The sequence below is a fragment of the Agelaius phoeniceus genome, chromosome 3, assembly GCF_051311805.1.
Source record: "Agelaius phoeniceus isolate bAgePho1 chromosome 3, bAgePho1.hap1, whole genome shotgun sequence".
Lineage (NCBI taxonomy): Eukaryota > Metazoa > Chordata > Aves > Passeriformes > Icteridae > Agelaius > Agelaius phoeniceus.
The window spans coordinates 99439250-99454169 of record NC_135267.1 but is presented as its reverse complement, the minus strand read 5'-3'; the positions used below and the strand labels follow the sequence as shown (position 1 = coordinate 99454169).

Genomic DNA, 14920 nt, shown 5'->3' with positions numbered 1-14920 from the left:
CTTGTGGTCTTGCAGCCAGACAGTGGATTTTTCTGTGAGGGATATTCCAGTGATGATGATGTGGTCCTAAAAGAAGAATTCAGAGGCACAATTGTCAAACAAGGATGTTTGCTGAAACAGGTCAGTGCTGCCCATGTTCCATCCTGTCACTAGGATGATGTTCCATGGGTGCAAGATTACTCTTTTACACTTAAAAGCTTTAGATAAGAGAGAAACTACCCTCTGGCATCTCCACACTTGCCAGGTTTCTTCTCTGTCTCTCCTGCCTTTGCACAAGGAACACTTGCTGCAGCACAGCAGCAGGACTCTGGACAAATATTGCAAGGTTAATTGCTCTTACCACAAAAGAAAACAGTTGATAGCTCTAATTAGGAAAGAGTCCTACAGAAGATGTGACAAGTCATTGGTACAATGCAAAACTGAACTCAGGTAAAAAAGCTGTCACTCTGTGTCCCTCTGGACACAAAACTGGATTCAGTTGCCAGTTTTCATGGACTTTTTCAGCATGCTTGAGCAAAGGAGTTGTTTCAGTCACTAATATTTGACGTGTAAGACAGAAGATAACGGAATACCTTCGTTTCCAGCAAAACTTTAAGCAATACAGTGAATGTCGTGTTTCCAAGGCCATTGCAAGCAGATATCAGTGAACTGAAGGCAAAATCAGGATTCTTCAATGAATAAAATGGATCAGGTGGGAGGGACCTGCAACAATCCTCTGGTCCAACCACCTGACTGCTTCAGGGCTGACCAAGGGTTAAAGCACATTGTTAAGGGTTTTGTTGTCCAAAAGCTTCTTACACATTGACAGACATGGTGAATTGATCGACACTCTAGGTAGCCTGTTGCAGTATTTGACCACCCTCTCTCTAAAGAAATGCTTCCTAATATTGAGTCTGAACCTGCACTGTTAAAATAGTCTTTGAGGGCCTAAGAACTTTTTGGTGGTGCTAACAAGTATTTCTCTTGTTTAATCAGTTTACTCAATGGAAGAAATTAGACCCACGCCTTGCTGCTCTTTTACTCTGTCACGTTCTTACCAACCTAGTTAGTAAGAGCTTCCATGCAAACAGGAGGTAATTGAGAAACTTGTATTTTAAAATGCCAGAGGAAGTGACTCATGACAATCTTTCACCAGTGTTAGTCTGCACTTGGTCACCCTCAGTGAGTTGTGGGTCATTGCTTGGGAGGGTCACTGCTTCTGCTGAAAATGCTTCCATACCCATCCTTTTCAGTCATGAAAATGGGCCATGAGGCACTTATGTCCATATGTCTGCCTGAGCTTCTCAGCCATGAGCCCTCCAGGGTGTTTAAGCCAGATAAGCTTTTTTGTTGTTGTTGTTATCTTTGCAGGGACAGAAAGACTTTCAGTTCATCCATGCCAATAATTCAAGGTACCTTCCTGCAAGGCACTTTGCAGCCATGTTCTCTAGCAAGTAGTTATTAAACCCAGTTCTTACAGAACTCATGTGAATGTCATAACTATCAGACTGTGTGATATGTTTAGAGGAATCTCCCATGTTGAAGCTCCTCTGTTTTGCACAAAAAAAAAAAAGAAAAAAAAAAAAGAAGAGAGAGAGAGAGAGAGATAAAGCAGTTTGATAGCCCAGTTCTTGTGCAAAAGATTGGAATGTAGAAAAGGCAGATTTAATTCCTACTCCAGTGAGTATTTCCTGTCCAGAATATTCAGGTTTTTTCCCTTTTGTGTTTGCCTGTCCTCTCACGCGTGGGTAAGATTTGCATGCAGGCCAAGCAGCTCTGTGACACTCCTGGTTTTGAATTTTCCTAGGGACATCGGAGGAAGAACTGGAAAGTGAGAAAGTTCATTTTAAGAGATGATCCTGCATATCTTCACTATTATGATCCTGCTGGAGTAAGAGAGATTCAGTTTATTTCCCTGTTTGTTTTGAATCCAGTGCCCTGTAGAAGTACTTGAAAGTAGTACTTGCATGAGAATGTGACAGGGAAGATCAGGCAGGACAGTGGGACTGTTCTTCCATGGCCTAGCCATCCTCTGGAAAAGGAGAGTGAAAGATAGTTTCTGGGGCTGTAAAGTCAGGGTGGCAAGTGCCACCCAGACCTGGGAATAAGTAACACTGGTCTGTATTTCACCTCTTATTTGTGATTAATTGGAATTAATGTGTACTCTCACTTGATCAAAACAAATTAGGTCCTAAGTGCAAATGAACACAATGCAGTAATTTTGCAGTTTATATTTGAGGTATTTGCCGTGCTAGGCTGAGACATGGCATCCTATTTCTTGTGTATTTCTAATGGGCCCATTCCCATACTACATACTCTGCAGATCCTGAATTCTAAATCAAAGAGATTCCCTATTTATTTAGGGTATTTAACCACACCCCTAACCCTCCATGTTGACACCGACTGAAAATTTTCTGTTCTCTCAGGTGAGACATACTAAGTAATCAAATGGTTTTGTCTCCATTCTGGAAACATAGCCATATGTTAACATGCTACTGGCTTCAGAAGTGTTGCATTTCATTTTGATTTCATGTCCTCCCCAGGGAGAAGAACCACTGGGAGCAATTCACTTGAGGGGCTGCGTGGTGACAGCAGTGGAAGATATGCCAGACAGTAAGGAACCATATTGAATGAGCTCTCTAATAAATTATTGGTACAAACCCCTCCTTTCAATCTGCCTAAAATCACAAGTGTTTTTTATTCCAAAGCAATCTATGTACAATAATTCAGTAATTCTAATAACTGATCTCTCTCTTTCTGTCTGAATTACTGGGGAAGGGCACTGTGGTAAAAGTAGCAATAGGGAATCTTGTATATTGTCAGCACTTTGGGGAAGGCTGATCAAAAGGATGACACAAACCCTGTGTTAGGAGAACTGGCCTTTAGGCAAAGTAAGCTGAGTTTGATCTCTTTAGTTAATGAATTTGGGATGGAAGCTTCATGTTAGAAATGGTTATGCCAAAAAATTGTTACTGTCCATCTTCTCTTCCTTCCCAAAACTAGAAGTTGTGGGAACAGAAAAGGTGTTGCTGCAAGGACCAAGAAACATTAATTTCATGCATTCTCCTCTCTCCACATGAGAGGCTGGCTATCATATCCAGCAAGAGAATTTGTTGGCATCTCAGAAAAGAAACAGATATGACAAACTCAAACATCTTATTGTTGTAGCTGGCAAGGCATGGGATGGTTTGGGGAATAGGATCTGTCTGCAGGATTGCAGATCCATTCATGATTTGAGACCAACAAACCTGTGACTCCTGAAAGTGAAATATGCAGAATTCATGAGTGGTTTCGCTGAGAGAGAGAGACTCATGTCTTGGACCCAAATGTTTGTGAAGGCCTGATCAGGCTCAGCTGTAAAAAAAAAGGAGATCCCCTTACAGTGTGTAAAGGAGGAAATATTCAAAGTACAAGACTTTTTTCTCTCATACCTGACTTTCTTATTTTTTCCCTGTAGCCAAGAAGTATGATGCTGACAACATCCTCTTTGAAATCATCACAGCAAATGAAATCCACTATTACTTGCAAGCAGCCTCATCCACAGAGCGTACAGAATGGATCAAAGCAATCCAGTCAGTTTCTAGGACTGGTAAATGAGGACAATCTTCCAACAAGACAGACAAATTAAATTAGTTACTCAAAGCAAAATTTAGCATTTCCCTAAGAGAAAGCAGTATCATCCCAAAGGGCTTGTATGTTGGAGTTGAGGACTGGGTAGAAGTTTCAATTTTATAGTGGGCACTAACAAACTAACATTTTTTCCACTTGTGTTGTGGTAATATTTTACTAAATTATAACACAGAATATGCCATATTAGTGTGTTGCTTAGAGTAATCAGTTGACCTTGACAAGGTTGTACCTGTTACCACAGCTGATTCTGCGAATCTCACCATTAACAGGGAACACAGTCATGTCACTGACAGAGAGTACCTCAATTAATCACTCTCTTCAGCCCGTGATGTGTTTCAGGATTTTCATTGTCTTCTCCAGACAAGTTTTACACTTTCTTCTTTACCAGATCTTGTTGCTGCTTGTTCACTTATACAAATAATGCCATAGATATGAGGAAAAGAAGTCAACTCATTTGGAAACCTGATCCACTCCTTTCCAATCTGTAAGCATTAAGGGAGGGAAGAATGTACAGCTATGGAAACACCATAGTATAACTCCATGGAGTTATATGCTATGGAACCAAGTATAACTCCATGACAACAATATGAGGAAAAGTCTCTTCCCACAGTATTTCAAACACAAAGGAATCTCACTCCAAACTCCGTATCACCCAATTTTAAACATTGCCAAACTTCACAAGAATCTGCCCCGGGACCATTGTTTCCTTTTATTTAGGTCTACAAAGCAGATGCTGGGTTGTTAGGTACTGCACTCTATTTGAATTAAGAATCTTGCAGGAGAAGGGCAAGGATGCATGGGTTGGTTATTTGAACTATTGATTGAAGTGGTTTCAATTAGGTTTTCCTTTTTTAACCTCCAGCAACATACTCAGTCCTTGATTCTGTGCCTTAGCAATATAAGAGAAACCTTGTGCTTGTAACTCAAATAAATATTTTTATTTGATAATCAGTTCACCTGATTAATCCTTGCATTTTTTTCTGACTGTATATCAAACAAATTTCTAAGTCTTAAAATCTAAGGAGGAGTTGAAAATCAAGTTAATGTCAGACGGTGCATGTAGTCTGTTCCTGGTACAGACTGATGTTTGAGTGAAGGAGACTTCAAAATCTTTAAAACTCTGTTCATAGATCTAATAAGGTACCTTATACTTAAGAATTCTTATTGGGATCTCTTCCATATAAAAATAAATGCAGAGCTAAAGCTTCTCTCCAGTTGTGCTTAATTGTACCTGTAGCTGAGCTAATGAGCCTGAAGCCCTCTTGCCTTGCATTTCTTATCCCAAAGAAAACACAGCCTTGCAGGAGCAGCAGGCTGAGACACTGCATCATCATGTCCACTTCAGTTGGCCAGCAGAAATCAGTTTCTGGCAGGCATTTCCTGTCTCTCATGCAAGCTATCGGGCTCGTTGAAGTCTGATGTGTCATTCTGAGGAAGGAAGACTCATGGTAAAAAGACCCACTTTTTGCTCAGCCTGCTTTCTTGATAATTGTTGCTTGTTGCTGCTTATTTTGCTTTCAGAGCTCACTAACTCAAAAATACCCAAGGGCACAGGAAAAGAGACAAAAACACTCCACACAACCACATAACAGAAACTTGTCCAGCTTACCAAAGGAGAGACGTGACTGCCCAAATTTAATAAAACTAAAATGTTTTACCAGTCCATGACCTTATCATTTTAACTTGTGCTCAGTCCAAGGTATGGCTGTCCACCTATAAATGGTGTTTTCTTAGGCAGAGAATGATAGTCAGTGTATTTATGGGAGAGCTCTTTTATTTGTACCATCCTATATTGATGGGGTCTGTGATCTCATAGCTGGTGTTTCAGAAGACACAGTTCAATGGTTTGTAGGTGCCTCTGCTTCTTGGCAGCAGTGAGAAGATCTTGTCCAAGGGAATTTAGAATTAAAAAGCAGCTACATGTCTATCAGAGATGAGAAGGCCAGCTCAGTAACTCAGAAGGCATGGAAGAGGCACAGATCATGAATACCGGCACAAAGAAGAGAGAGACAGCTTTGTGCAAGGAACTACCAAACAAAAAGGAGGAAACAGAAGAGCAGACCTACGTGTGTCATGCTTCCTCTAACTTTCACCCTCTAACTATTTAAATCACACTTCTACCACACCCTCAGCAATTACTACATTAACATTGGTTTATTTTTTACTATAAGAAAGACCTAGTCTAAAGGACAACAAAATAAAGAACCCATTGTAGATAAGGATTGTATTTATTATCTTCAGTCTGAAAGACTTGTATAATATAATCTTATATAAATATCCTCTTAAGTTCATATTTGTCTTGCCACAACCTGCACTGAGCAATTTTCTCTCCCCTGGAACACTGCCTACGTGCTTACTACAGTCAGAGTCAGATTTTTGGTAATGTTGCCTAACCATGCACTCATAAAAACACCCACACAGACACAGCACTCCTACTTCCATTTTAAAATGAAGTTTAAAAGAAAATGGTATGAAGCAAACCACAAACACAGATGCTGAAAAAATAATAACCTCAGCCCAACAAGCTTTTAGTTTGAGTCAGTGTTAGTACTTCTTATAATCCAACAGACAACACATATGGATGTAGTTTGGACTCAATATGTCTCTAGAATTTTTTTCAAAGAGCTGTTTACTTTCTCTGCCCCACAGCTTTCTTCTGAAGGGTAAGGTGATATAATTTGTTGATAAGTGTAGTTTTTTTGGTGCTTTTTTTGCAGTGTGCTGTCTTTGCTTTTTATTTGAAAGAACAGTTAACAGAAAGTGTGAAATGTCTACTGAAAAGGTGTTTTAGTAATAGAACAGTTTACTTAGTAATATTTAATCAAAGTTGTTTCATAAAGACAAAAAACTCATTAAGACCTCTGAGGTATCTAACTTTTACTGTCAAACCTCTCTTTTAGAAAAGTTTTTATTTTTATTTCTTCTCGCAATATTACCTATGACTCTTCAATGTAGTAGTACCTCTTCTGTCTTTGGCTTAGAGTTCACTTTACTACAAACATTAAACACCTATTTTCCCCCCCTAATTTGTTCTCAAATATTTGAGATGTTATTTTAAGTTCAAACTACTTGCTTCACAGGGCTCTTGATAAGTGCTTTTCACTTTTTGAAGTGTTTCTCCATTTGTTCTGAGTTCAAGCTTGGGCAACACTGAAATCCAGAAAAAATTTCCCTAAATAATCTTTTTGGTGGGGGCCAGAAACATTTAAGTAGGGTGGGACTTTTTGGGAGGAGGGCAGTGGGGTGGGAATGGGTTGGGTTTTTCAGTTGTTCTTTTTCAGTTTGTACCTTTTAAAACTGTAGGAGACTGTAGGAGGAACTTGAAAAAGGAAATGAGTAGATAAGAGTCCTCTGCAGGTTGTTGGTATTTCTGTGGATGCCTTCAGTTTGTGTTTTGAAAAGTGTAAGTAATTTTTTTTGTGAGCTATGATCTTCTTGGTGATGTATTGAGATTTTTCTGTGCTCAAAGTGAACTCTGACTGAAAACAAAGTTCTTCTTTTGTTGTTACTCATCAGACTTCTTGAAATAGAACTTCTTTTTTTTGCTTCAAAATAAGCTTGGGAGGAGGGTTTTGATTAGAACATAGCACTTCCTGCTTTGCATTTAGAACGAAAACTGCGGCTTTCCATACTTTGTTTCTGGTTCTTGTAGATTGCTTAATCTTTTTTTCCTTCCAGTGCAGTAAAAGGGAGACTTAAACTGTAAGAAAAGTGAATAAAATGCTGCTTTTCATGCTTCATTGGCCATGTTAAATTTTTTGGGCTTCATTAAAACTCTTTGCTTTCCTGCATGGACTCTGCCTTTGTTTTAAGATGACAATGTCTTTCCCTCCTTTTCTTCAACTCATTAAAAGATGACTGAGCAGGCGGGAGGAAAATAATCAAAGGGAAATAAAATAATAAATAAAATAAAACTAATGGAACTTTGCTTCTAGCACTTGAAAGGGAGAGACATGATGTTAGTATTGTTTAAAATTTGCCTTCAGTACGTTTTTCACCACAATTTTGAATATTAATAAACGGGATCAAGGGAGAGGAAGAAGACCTGGGGATTGACTAGTTCAATTAAAAAATCCCAAACAACTAGACATCCTAATCTTCCTACATTCTCAAACTCTGATATAAAAAGGACATTGAGAACTCTCAGAGTATTGCCATTAGCCTCTCTCTCTATCAAATATACTAGAACAGCCTATTGCAGACTAATAGAGTATCAATTATGTAAATCAGTGTATGATCATGTATAAATCATAATCATAAATCAGTGTATGTCTTTTCATGTACCTGCTTCCATATCGTAAGGAAAAGTCTGAAAATCCTTTCTTAATCTCCAAAGTATATCCAAAGAAAATCAAGAAACCATCTCTTTTGTCCTCTATTGCTTCTGCTATATGTGTATGTAGGTATCTTGCTTTTGAAAGCTTAAGTTGCTGTGTTTCCCAAGTACATGATGGTTATAGTACAGTAACAAAATGATTGCACATGTGTGAGACATTTTTGAATAATAGGAGGAGTTATTTAGATCAGGCTTTTAACACTCTTATGTAGCTTTTTGCTACAAGGAAGTCTTTAATGATTCTGGTGTACAAGTGATAAAATAAGATTGGCTTGTTGGTTTGGGTTTTTCTCAATTAATATTTTTTACTTTAAAAAACAGTTTATTTCCCAAGTTACATCTTCATTTTTCCCTTTCTTCTCTTCTGCCCTCCCCCATATCCTTCTTCTTATAGGTATTTTGACTTAGACATCCTAAAAGGTAGCTTGTGTTTCTGCTTTTAGGCATCATAGAGTGGATCTTGGATGAGAAAACATAAATGCCTAGTGTCATTTCAGAATTGCTACAACATAACATGTGTTCTTTAATCACCCCCTTAAAACAGTAAAAACTTCCTCTCTTCTCCTCATACTTGTGGGCTGTACATACACATGTAACTCCTTTATGAGTATTGGGTCCCTGTATGAGCAGGTCCCTGGTGTTGTTATCTCTAAGTACACACGTTGCTGAGCTGCATGTTAAAATTACTTTAAAGAGAAGTGTAATTTAGTGAAACAATCTAGAGACCAGTGGTGTTCAAAAATAAAGGTGCATTAGAAAAGCCAATTTATTCTGGTCAGCCACAGTGGGTGACTTTTGGCATGTTTTTGTCATTGGCTATGCTGTTAAATGTCTATATAGTGTACCTGGTGAAACCTAGGTGTTAGGATATCCCACATATATTTGTTCAGTAGCAATGTGTTCTTTAGCAACGGGATGGAAAAGTAGTGGAAACTATTGAAAATATTCCTTCAATGGAACAGACAAGTAAAGCTCTTATGGGGTATTGTAATATTTCATTTATTAGTTGCTAGATACTGCTGCTGCAAAAAAACCACTTTGTCTTTCCCGACTTTTCCTTTTCCCTATACAGGATTAAAGGCTTAAGGTGGCTGGTTTGTTTCACTGAAGTTTTCTCTCTGCTCCCAGCTTGCTCAACCTACACCTTCAGTTCAAGTCTTCAAGCTGAATCTTCCAATAGGTAGCTGAGAGCATCTTTTGATTTTGGCATTCTGAGACCATGGAAATGTTTAAAAACAATATTTGGTGCTATGAGTGATACATTACCTCATGGCCACTGGTGTCCTGTGGCATCTGGAGAAGCCTTTGTGCATAGCTCTGGTATCTCAGCAACAAAACAGCTCATGCAGTCAGCACCCCTGGATTGACAAAAAGCAACTCCTTTGCCCCTTAAGGTTTTTAAAGTTTTTAAAAATGCAGCTTTAACAACATTTTTTAAATGTGAGCTGGGGGAGACTGCAGCAAACTGTGCCAGTACATAGTTATCCTCTTAGGTTTCATCTTGGTAGGTTATCTAGGATCTCTGAGTCTGCAGTCCATCACCTCACTCCTTCCCTTTCAACCCACGGTTGTAGCTTGGGTTTTTTGGTTTACCAGAATAGCAGAAGTGGGTCTAGCCCTTCATACGGAGGTCTCAATCCCTCCCGGTCCCCTACACTCAATTCTTAGCATTGTGCTGATCAGAAGCTGCTGCTGACTTAAGGTGTTAAATGCAGCAGGTGATTTCTTCTGTGGTTTTGGAGATGGACTTTTCTAAACAAGCAATATGGTGAAAAACAGCTGTCAAGTGTCAATGTACTCTTGGGAGCCCAATATACCTCATCTCAAGTTCATTTGGAGGGAAAATAAAAAAATAACACCACCACCACCTAAGCCCTCCTAGCTGTATGCTTTTATTGTCTTCCTGTCAGCTCTGGTGGACTGAAACAATTGATCCCAGTCCTGAACTCAACTGTTTTGCCTTCAGTTGGGATAACTTTGTCACTGGGTACCTTCCAAAGATGATCAGGATAAAGACATGACTATCTGCACGTGTCTGCCTATTGGCAGAAACACTTGACAAAATTAGCCTTGAAATTTGAGTGGTCTGATTAAAAGTCTGTGGTGATTAAATATCTCGTGCATACTTTTTCATTTAGTCAGTTAATGGTGATGGCCCAAAGCCACATCCTGCACCATGATGAAATAAAGCCACGCTGTCAGCTAGTCATTTCAAAAATGGAGCACTGCAACGAGTAGTTGCAAAGAAGGTTCTAATGCCAACAGGTGTTATTAAAAACACCACAGGTGGTTTTGGAGATGCAGAAATGAAAAGTTGACCTGGGGGGCCCTCCAGTTGAGCTTCAGTGCTGGTCTTTTTGATATCTAGCTGTGCAGCACCTCAGAGGGTTTCGTGCAGGAGAGAAGACTTTTTTCCTCACAGAAGCCTGGCTGGTTTAAGGCCTTGTTGCGTAGTTGAGTTGTGTGGGCAGAAAACACGTGCAAGCAGCTCTGCACACAAAAACTTCACGTGCTTTCCCCAAAGGGCTCTGTATCCAGGGAAAACCAGGTGGGTAGGATGGTGAATTGCAGGAAGGCCAGCCTTGTGAAGGCTGACCTAGAACAGAGACTAGATGGAGCTAAAGAATAAAGTATGTATTTATTAGAAGGCCTCAATGGATACACCTTGGGCAGCACAAGAGCCCAGCCAGAACTACACCCAAGATGAACTCAAAATGGTCACAAAATGGACGACCAGTCAGGGGGTCTCACACTTTTATAAGCTCTGGTCCTTAGCATATTGGAGCTAATTGTCCAATTATAGCTTTAGGTTATGAAGTCCCATCCTTGTTTTTCTCTCTTCAGTCCACTGTTGTTTATGCTCTTGGGCCTGAAATTTGGATCATGTGTCCTTGGTCTTCATCTGGAGAAGGAATTGTTTTGTCTACCTACTCTGTGAAGAGAGCCTACTATCCCCTAATATGAAGCTCAGGAGTACATTCTAAAGCAGTATAGAATTGGAAAAATATAAAAGCTAAAACCTGAGGCATCACAGGTGGCTAATGGAAAGCCTAGGTGAAGGACACCTTTGGCACCTTTCTGCAGCTGACACCTTCCAAGTGTCAGAGGCATAAAAATGGCATGACAATGGAAGGTCAGTGGGGTTTGCAAAAGTAGAACTTTGCACTTCAGCAAAAACGTGTGGGTAAGAGGCAAGCACTGGAGCAGAAAAAGGTCTTCACCAGCCAAGGTGCGAGGGCAGCTAAAGTGTGCCCCAGGTGGTGTGGGCTTTACATGTGTGGTTTTAGCTGCTGAGCATGCTCTCTGGGGAAGGACAGCCACATACGAATGCTAATTTAGGCATTGGTACGATCTTCCTATTTCTGGCATTTCAGTGGCTTCTGTTGGCAGACAGAAGGGGCAAGAGATGAGCCCAAACCAGATGGTGCAAGGAGTGCACCACTGGATGCTGCTGGGATGTCCTTAAAGGGAAAGGAACACATCCATCCTGCAGCAGAGATGGGAGGCTGAGTAGATGGTGCAGGGGCAGAGAGGAGTAGAATAGATGACCAGAACTGATGTAATGAAATCTCCAGGCAGAATTAAAACCCTTAAAGGAAGGAGTCAGAGTAAGTAGAGGAAGAAGACTTTGTTTTTATGTGGATTTGTACTTAAATGTATTTTTTCTCACTAATAGATTTTTCACAAGAAATATACACCACTGTTACTCTAGCTTTGGAGATGCAGGCCTTGTGTATTGCATAGCTACATGTTTAATTCCTTGTTTTTAAAGAGGCACAGCCATCTGATCTTAATAGAGGCAGAGACACAACAGATACTGGGGATTCTTAATGCTCATTCGAGAGTGGGGAAAAGCTAGAGCCAAGTGCACAGTGAAGTAACTGTTTTAGGATTCATACCTGAATATTATTCTATTTACAAACTGTATCCTGAGACAAATACATGAGAACTTACAGCATAAGGGCATGAAAGGAGCAGGAATAGGGGATAAATGTCAGGGAGTTACAGACTAGAGGTAACAGTGAAGGCTGGATGAGAAAAGTGAGGAACTAGATCCATTATTGAGCAGTTTCCCTCTGCTATGATTAAAAAAACTGGGCAGATTTGAGGTGATGAGAATGTACTGCTAGTATTGTTTTCATCTTGATTAACTTAGATGCACTTTTTGCACTTCTAGCTGTCTTAAGTCAGGGTAAAACATGCTGTGAGCAGGGAGTGAAGCAGTACCCTTAATGTGCTTGGGTATGCCTTTTTGTGTTTTTTTTTTTTTTAATTTGAGCTAACTAGATACAATCTTGGAGCAGAACAGCTAACAAGAGTGGAAGCAGTGTTTGCAATTCATTGATTTTTCTGCTACATCCTCTATATTTAGGAATGCTCTTTACTCTGAGTTACACTTGTTGGAGGTTAGGATTTTTCTTTTTTTTTTCCTTCTCCTTTTTTTCTCAGGGAATTTTTTCCCATCTGTTGCCTAAGAAATGATAAGGATGGTATTAAGAGAGACAAAACATGTAGCCAAGAGGGAGGGGGAGCAGCTGGCTGCAGTCTCATAGGTGAGGGGTTTTTTTTCCTTGGAAAGGGCAGAGGTACAGCGAGGGGGTGAGGGGCTGCGCTCAACTCCTCGCTCTCTCTCTCTCACTTTCGGCTCGGAGGGGAACGGAGCGTTGCTGCCCAGAGGATTCTTTCTGGTGTCTGGATTTGTCCCATCCCCAGCCTTCCTTTGTGGGCTCTTATGTGCTGCTGATATGATACACTTCATGTTGAAAGGTCAAACACACCTTGGGGTTTTTTGGGGGTTGGTTAGGGGTTTTTTCCGTGTTTTTTGTTTGTTTGTTTGTTTTTTTTTTGTTTTTTTTTTTTGTTGTTTTTTTTTTTGTTTGGTTGGTTTTTTTAATATAAAAATCATCTCTTCCAAAACAAAAAGTGCAAACTGAAATTATAATCAGCATATTTTTGACAGTGCAGTAGAACATTACAAGTATAAATATAAATTACAGCTGAATATTTAGTTGTTTTTAGAATTTTACATAAAATTAATACAGTAAAATGCAAATTAAAAAAAGACATCCATAACGTTTTTTTGGAGAAGTTTTCATCATAAATTCATAATCAGTTCAAAATCAGTTTCACAACTGCTGAACATTGTGTCTGCTATTGGCAAAAGCTATCTCAGTTGCAAGAATCAGCACTGGCTTATCATCTCTCAAGTTCTGCTTCCAAGATTTCTCCCCACGTGTCGACATCCATTGGATACATGCTTTTCTCTGGCAAACTGAATTGTGAAGGAATGTTGCTGTATTTCCCACTAAGCCATTCTTGCTTCACTTTGCTTTTCCAGTAGTTTCTCAACAATGTAATCTGGTGGAAAAACATATAGTCAGATCTCGGAAAGGAACCAATTTAAATTGCATTCAATATAACAAGTTTACACTAGAAGAGTAGTGCTAGAAAAGGGATTTGGAATGTGCCTTTGGATATCTAGACATTAAATCCAGGAAAGGGCAATGCTGCCAAGAAGCAGACCTTTTCTGTTCCTGCCTCAATTCTTTGGTGGTCAAGATGAAAAACCCAAACCAGGAATTTGTCTTATGGCTTAAAAAAGGCACCTTCCATTTTCTATTTAGGCTGTGACCTTTCTTTTGTTCGGAGGCTGTCTGGGTTCTTCTCTTCTACTAGCCTTTAAGGGCAAGAAAATGTAGACTTGGTGTGTTTGTAGCTTCTATTTCAAATCCCTTCCAGATAAAACAGACAATCAGTCCAGGGAGCTTTGGAAATTGCTGTGCAAGAGTAGCAAGATCTACACACTGAAAGGGTAACCACTATCTGCTCACGGCTGTGCCTCACACTGCAGAAACTTTACTGAAATGTCAGAGTCCAGCGGCTGCTTTTGTTTCTTTTGCTGCTGCTTCTCTCTTTTCACCCCTCCAGTGCTCTTAAATACACCAGCTAAAATAAGGTGGGAGACTACCCTATAGCTGGCCCAGAGTAATCTGTGGAACCACCTATCTGGTCTACCTGATCGGGTCCTGATCTATCTCAACTTCCAGGCTGAGTTCAACAGTGAGAGATCATTCTGCAGGTTCTGGAGCTAAACCTGCTAAAACTCCTCAGAGCAGTCTGTGTGTGGGGAGAGTTTCTAAACAGTTTATAAAAGCTCCTGCTCATTTCCTTTTTTATTCCCCATTTTTTTTTTCCCTCCTGAATGTGTGTCACTTGAGGTGTATTGAGACAACACTATCCAGCATGATTTTTCAGGAAGACATTCCTAACCAGCAGATCTATTCCCACAAAATACAACCAGAGCGCACACACCACCTATCGGAGTTCTGTTACCTAGTCCCTATCGGCGGGAACGTGGGTTTTGTCTCGTGTTAGGGCTTGTGTATGACGAAGGTCAGCGCTGAGGCTGTGCGGGGCAGCAGGAGGACTAATGCCGAGCCGGACAGGTTGTGTCTTGGGTAGGAAAAGGGACAGCTTTGCTTTATCTCCCAGTGTATTTTACCAGATGTCCGTCTGCCACGCTGTCACCGCAGTCGTCCCCCCTCACAACCATGGGATGGGTGTGACAGGATGTCATTTCCTTACATTTTTCTATTGGCCCCCAGCATTCTCGTTTATGTCACTGCCGCTGTTCAGCCGCTGGAGGTGGATTTACCTTCCAGGAATAGCCATTCCCTCGGTCGCAGTCGATTTCCCGCTGGCAGACGGCGCGCACGGCCAGGCAGTGGTGCCGCCACAGCCGCTCGTTGCTGTCGATGACGCGGTGCCAGCCCTTGCACGTCACGGACGCGTGGCACAAGCTCTCGACATCCAGCCCACTGAAAATCCGGGAGATGATCTCGGGAGGAAGGGCAGACACGAAGTCACCCAGTCCTCCTCTTCCTCCCTCGGCGCTGTCCCGGCCGGCAGCGCGCTCCGCGTCCATCCCTGCGGCCTCGGGGTTGGGAGGCGTCACTGCGGCCTCTCTGTGTGCGG

General features: G+C 40.8%; 2 protein-coding genes across 3 annotated transcripts in view; one reads left to right on the top strand and one right to left on the bottom strand.

Annotated features, from left to right (window-relative positions):
- The window catches only part of PLEK (pleckstrin), a 58396-nt gene extending 53836 nt beyond the window's left edge, over positions 1-4560 (top strand). Inside the window, exons 7-10 of one of the 2 annotated variants that reach the window (XM_054629327.2) lie at positions 16-120; positions 1787-1870; positions 2523-2592; positions 3437-4560. In XM_054629327.2, coding sequence (XP_054485302.1) covers positions 16-120; positions 1787-1870; positions 2523-2592; positions 3437-3576 — 399 coding nt within the window. In that variant the 3' untranslated portion in view covers positions 3577-4560. Of the gene's footprint in view, positions 1-15; positions 121-1786; positions 1871-2522; positions 2633-3436 lie in introns of both variants that reach the window. The other variant, XM_054629328.2, reaches the window with a different exon arrangement.
- Positions 4561-12869: 8309 nt separating this feature from the next.
- Positions 12870-14870, bottom strand: FBXO48 (F-box protein 48). The gene is made up of 2 exons (XM_054630161.2): positions 14601-14870; positions 12870-13303 (listed from the first exon to the last, which is right to left on the bottom strand). The coding sequence occupies exons 1-2, from the start codon at positions 14868-14870 to the stop codon at positions 13142-13144; spliced, it is 432 nt and encodes a 143-aa protein (XP_054486136.1). The 3' UTR covers positions 12870-13141.
- Positions 14871-14920: the final 50 nt, after the last annotated feature.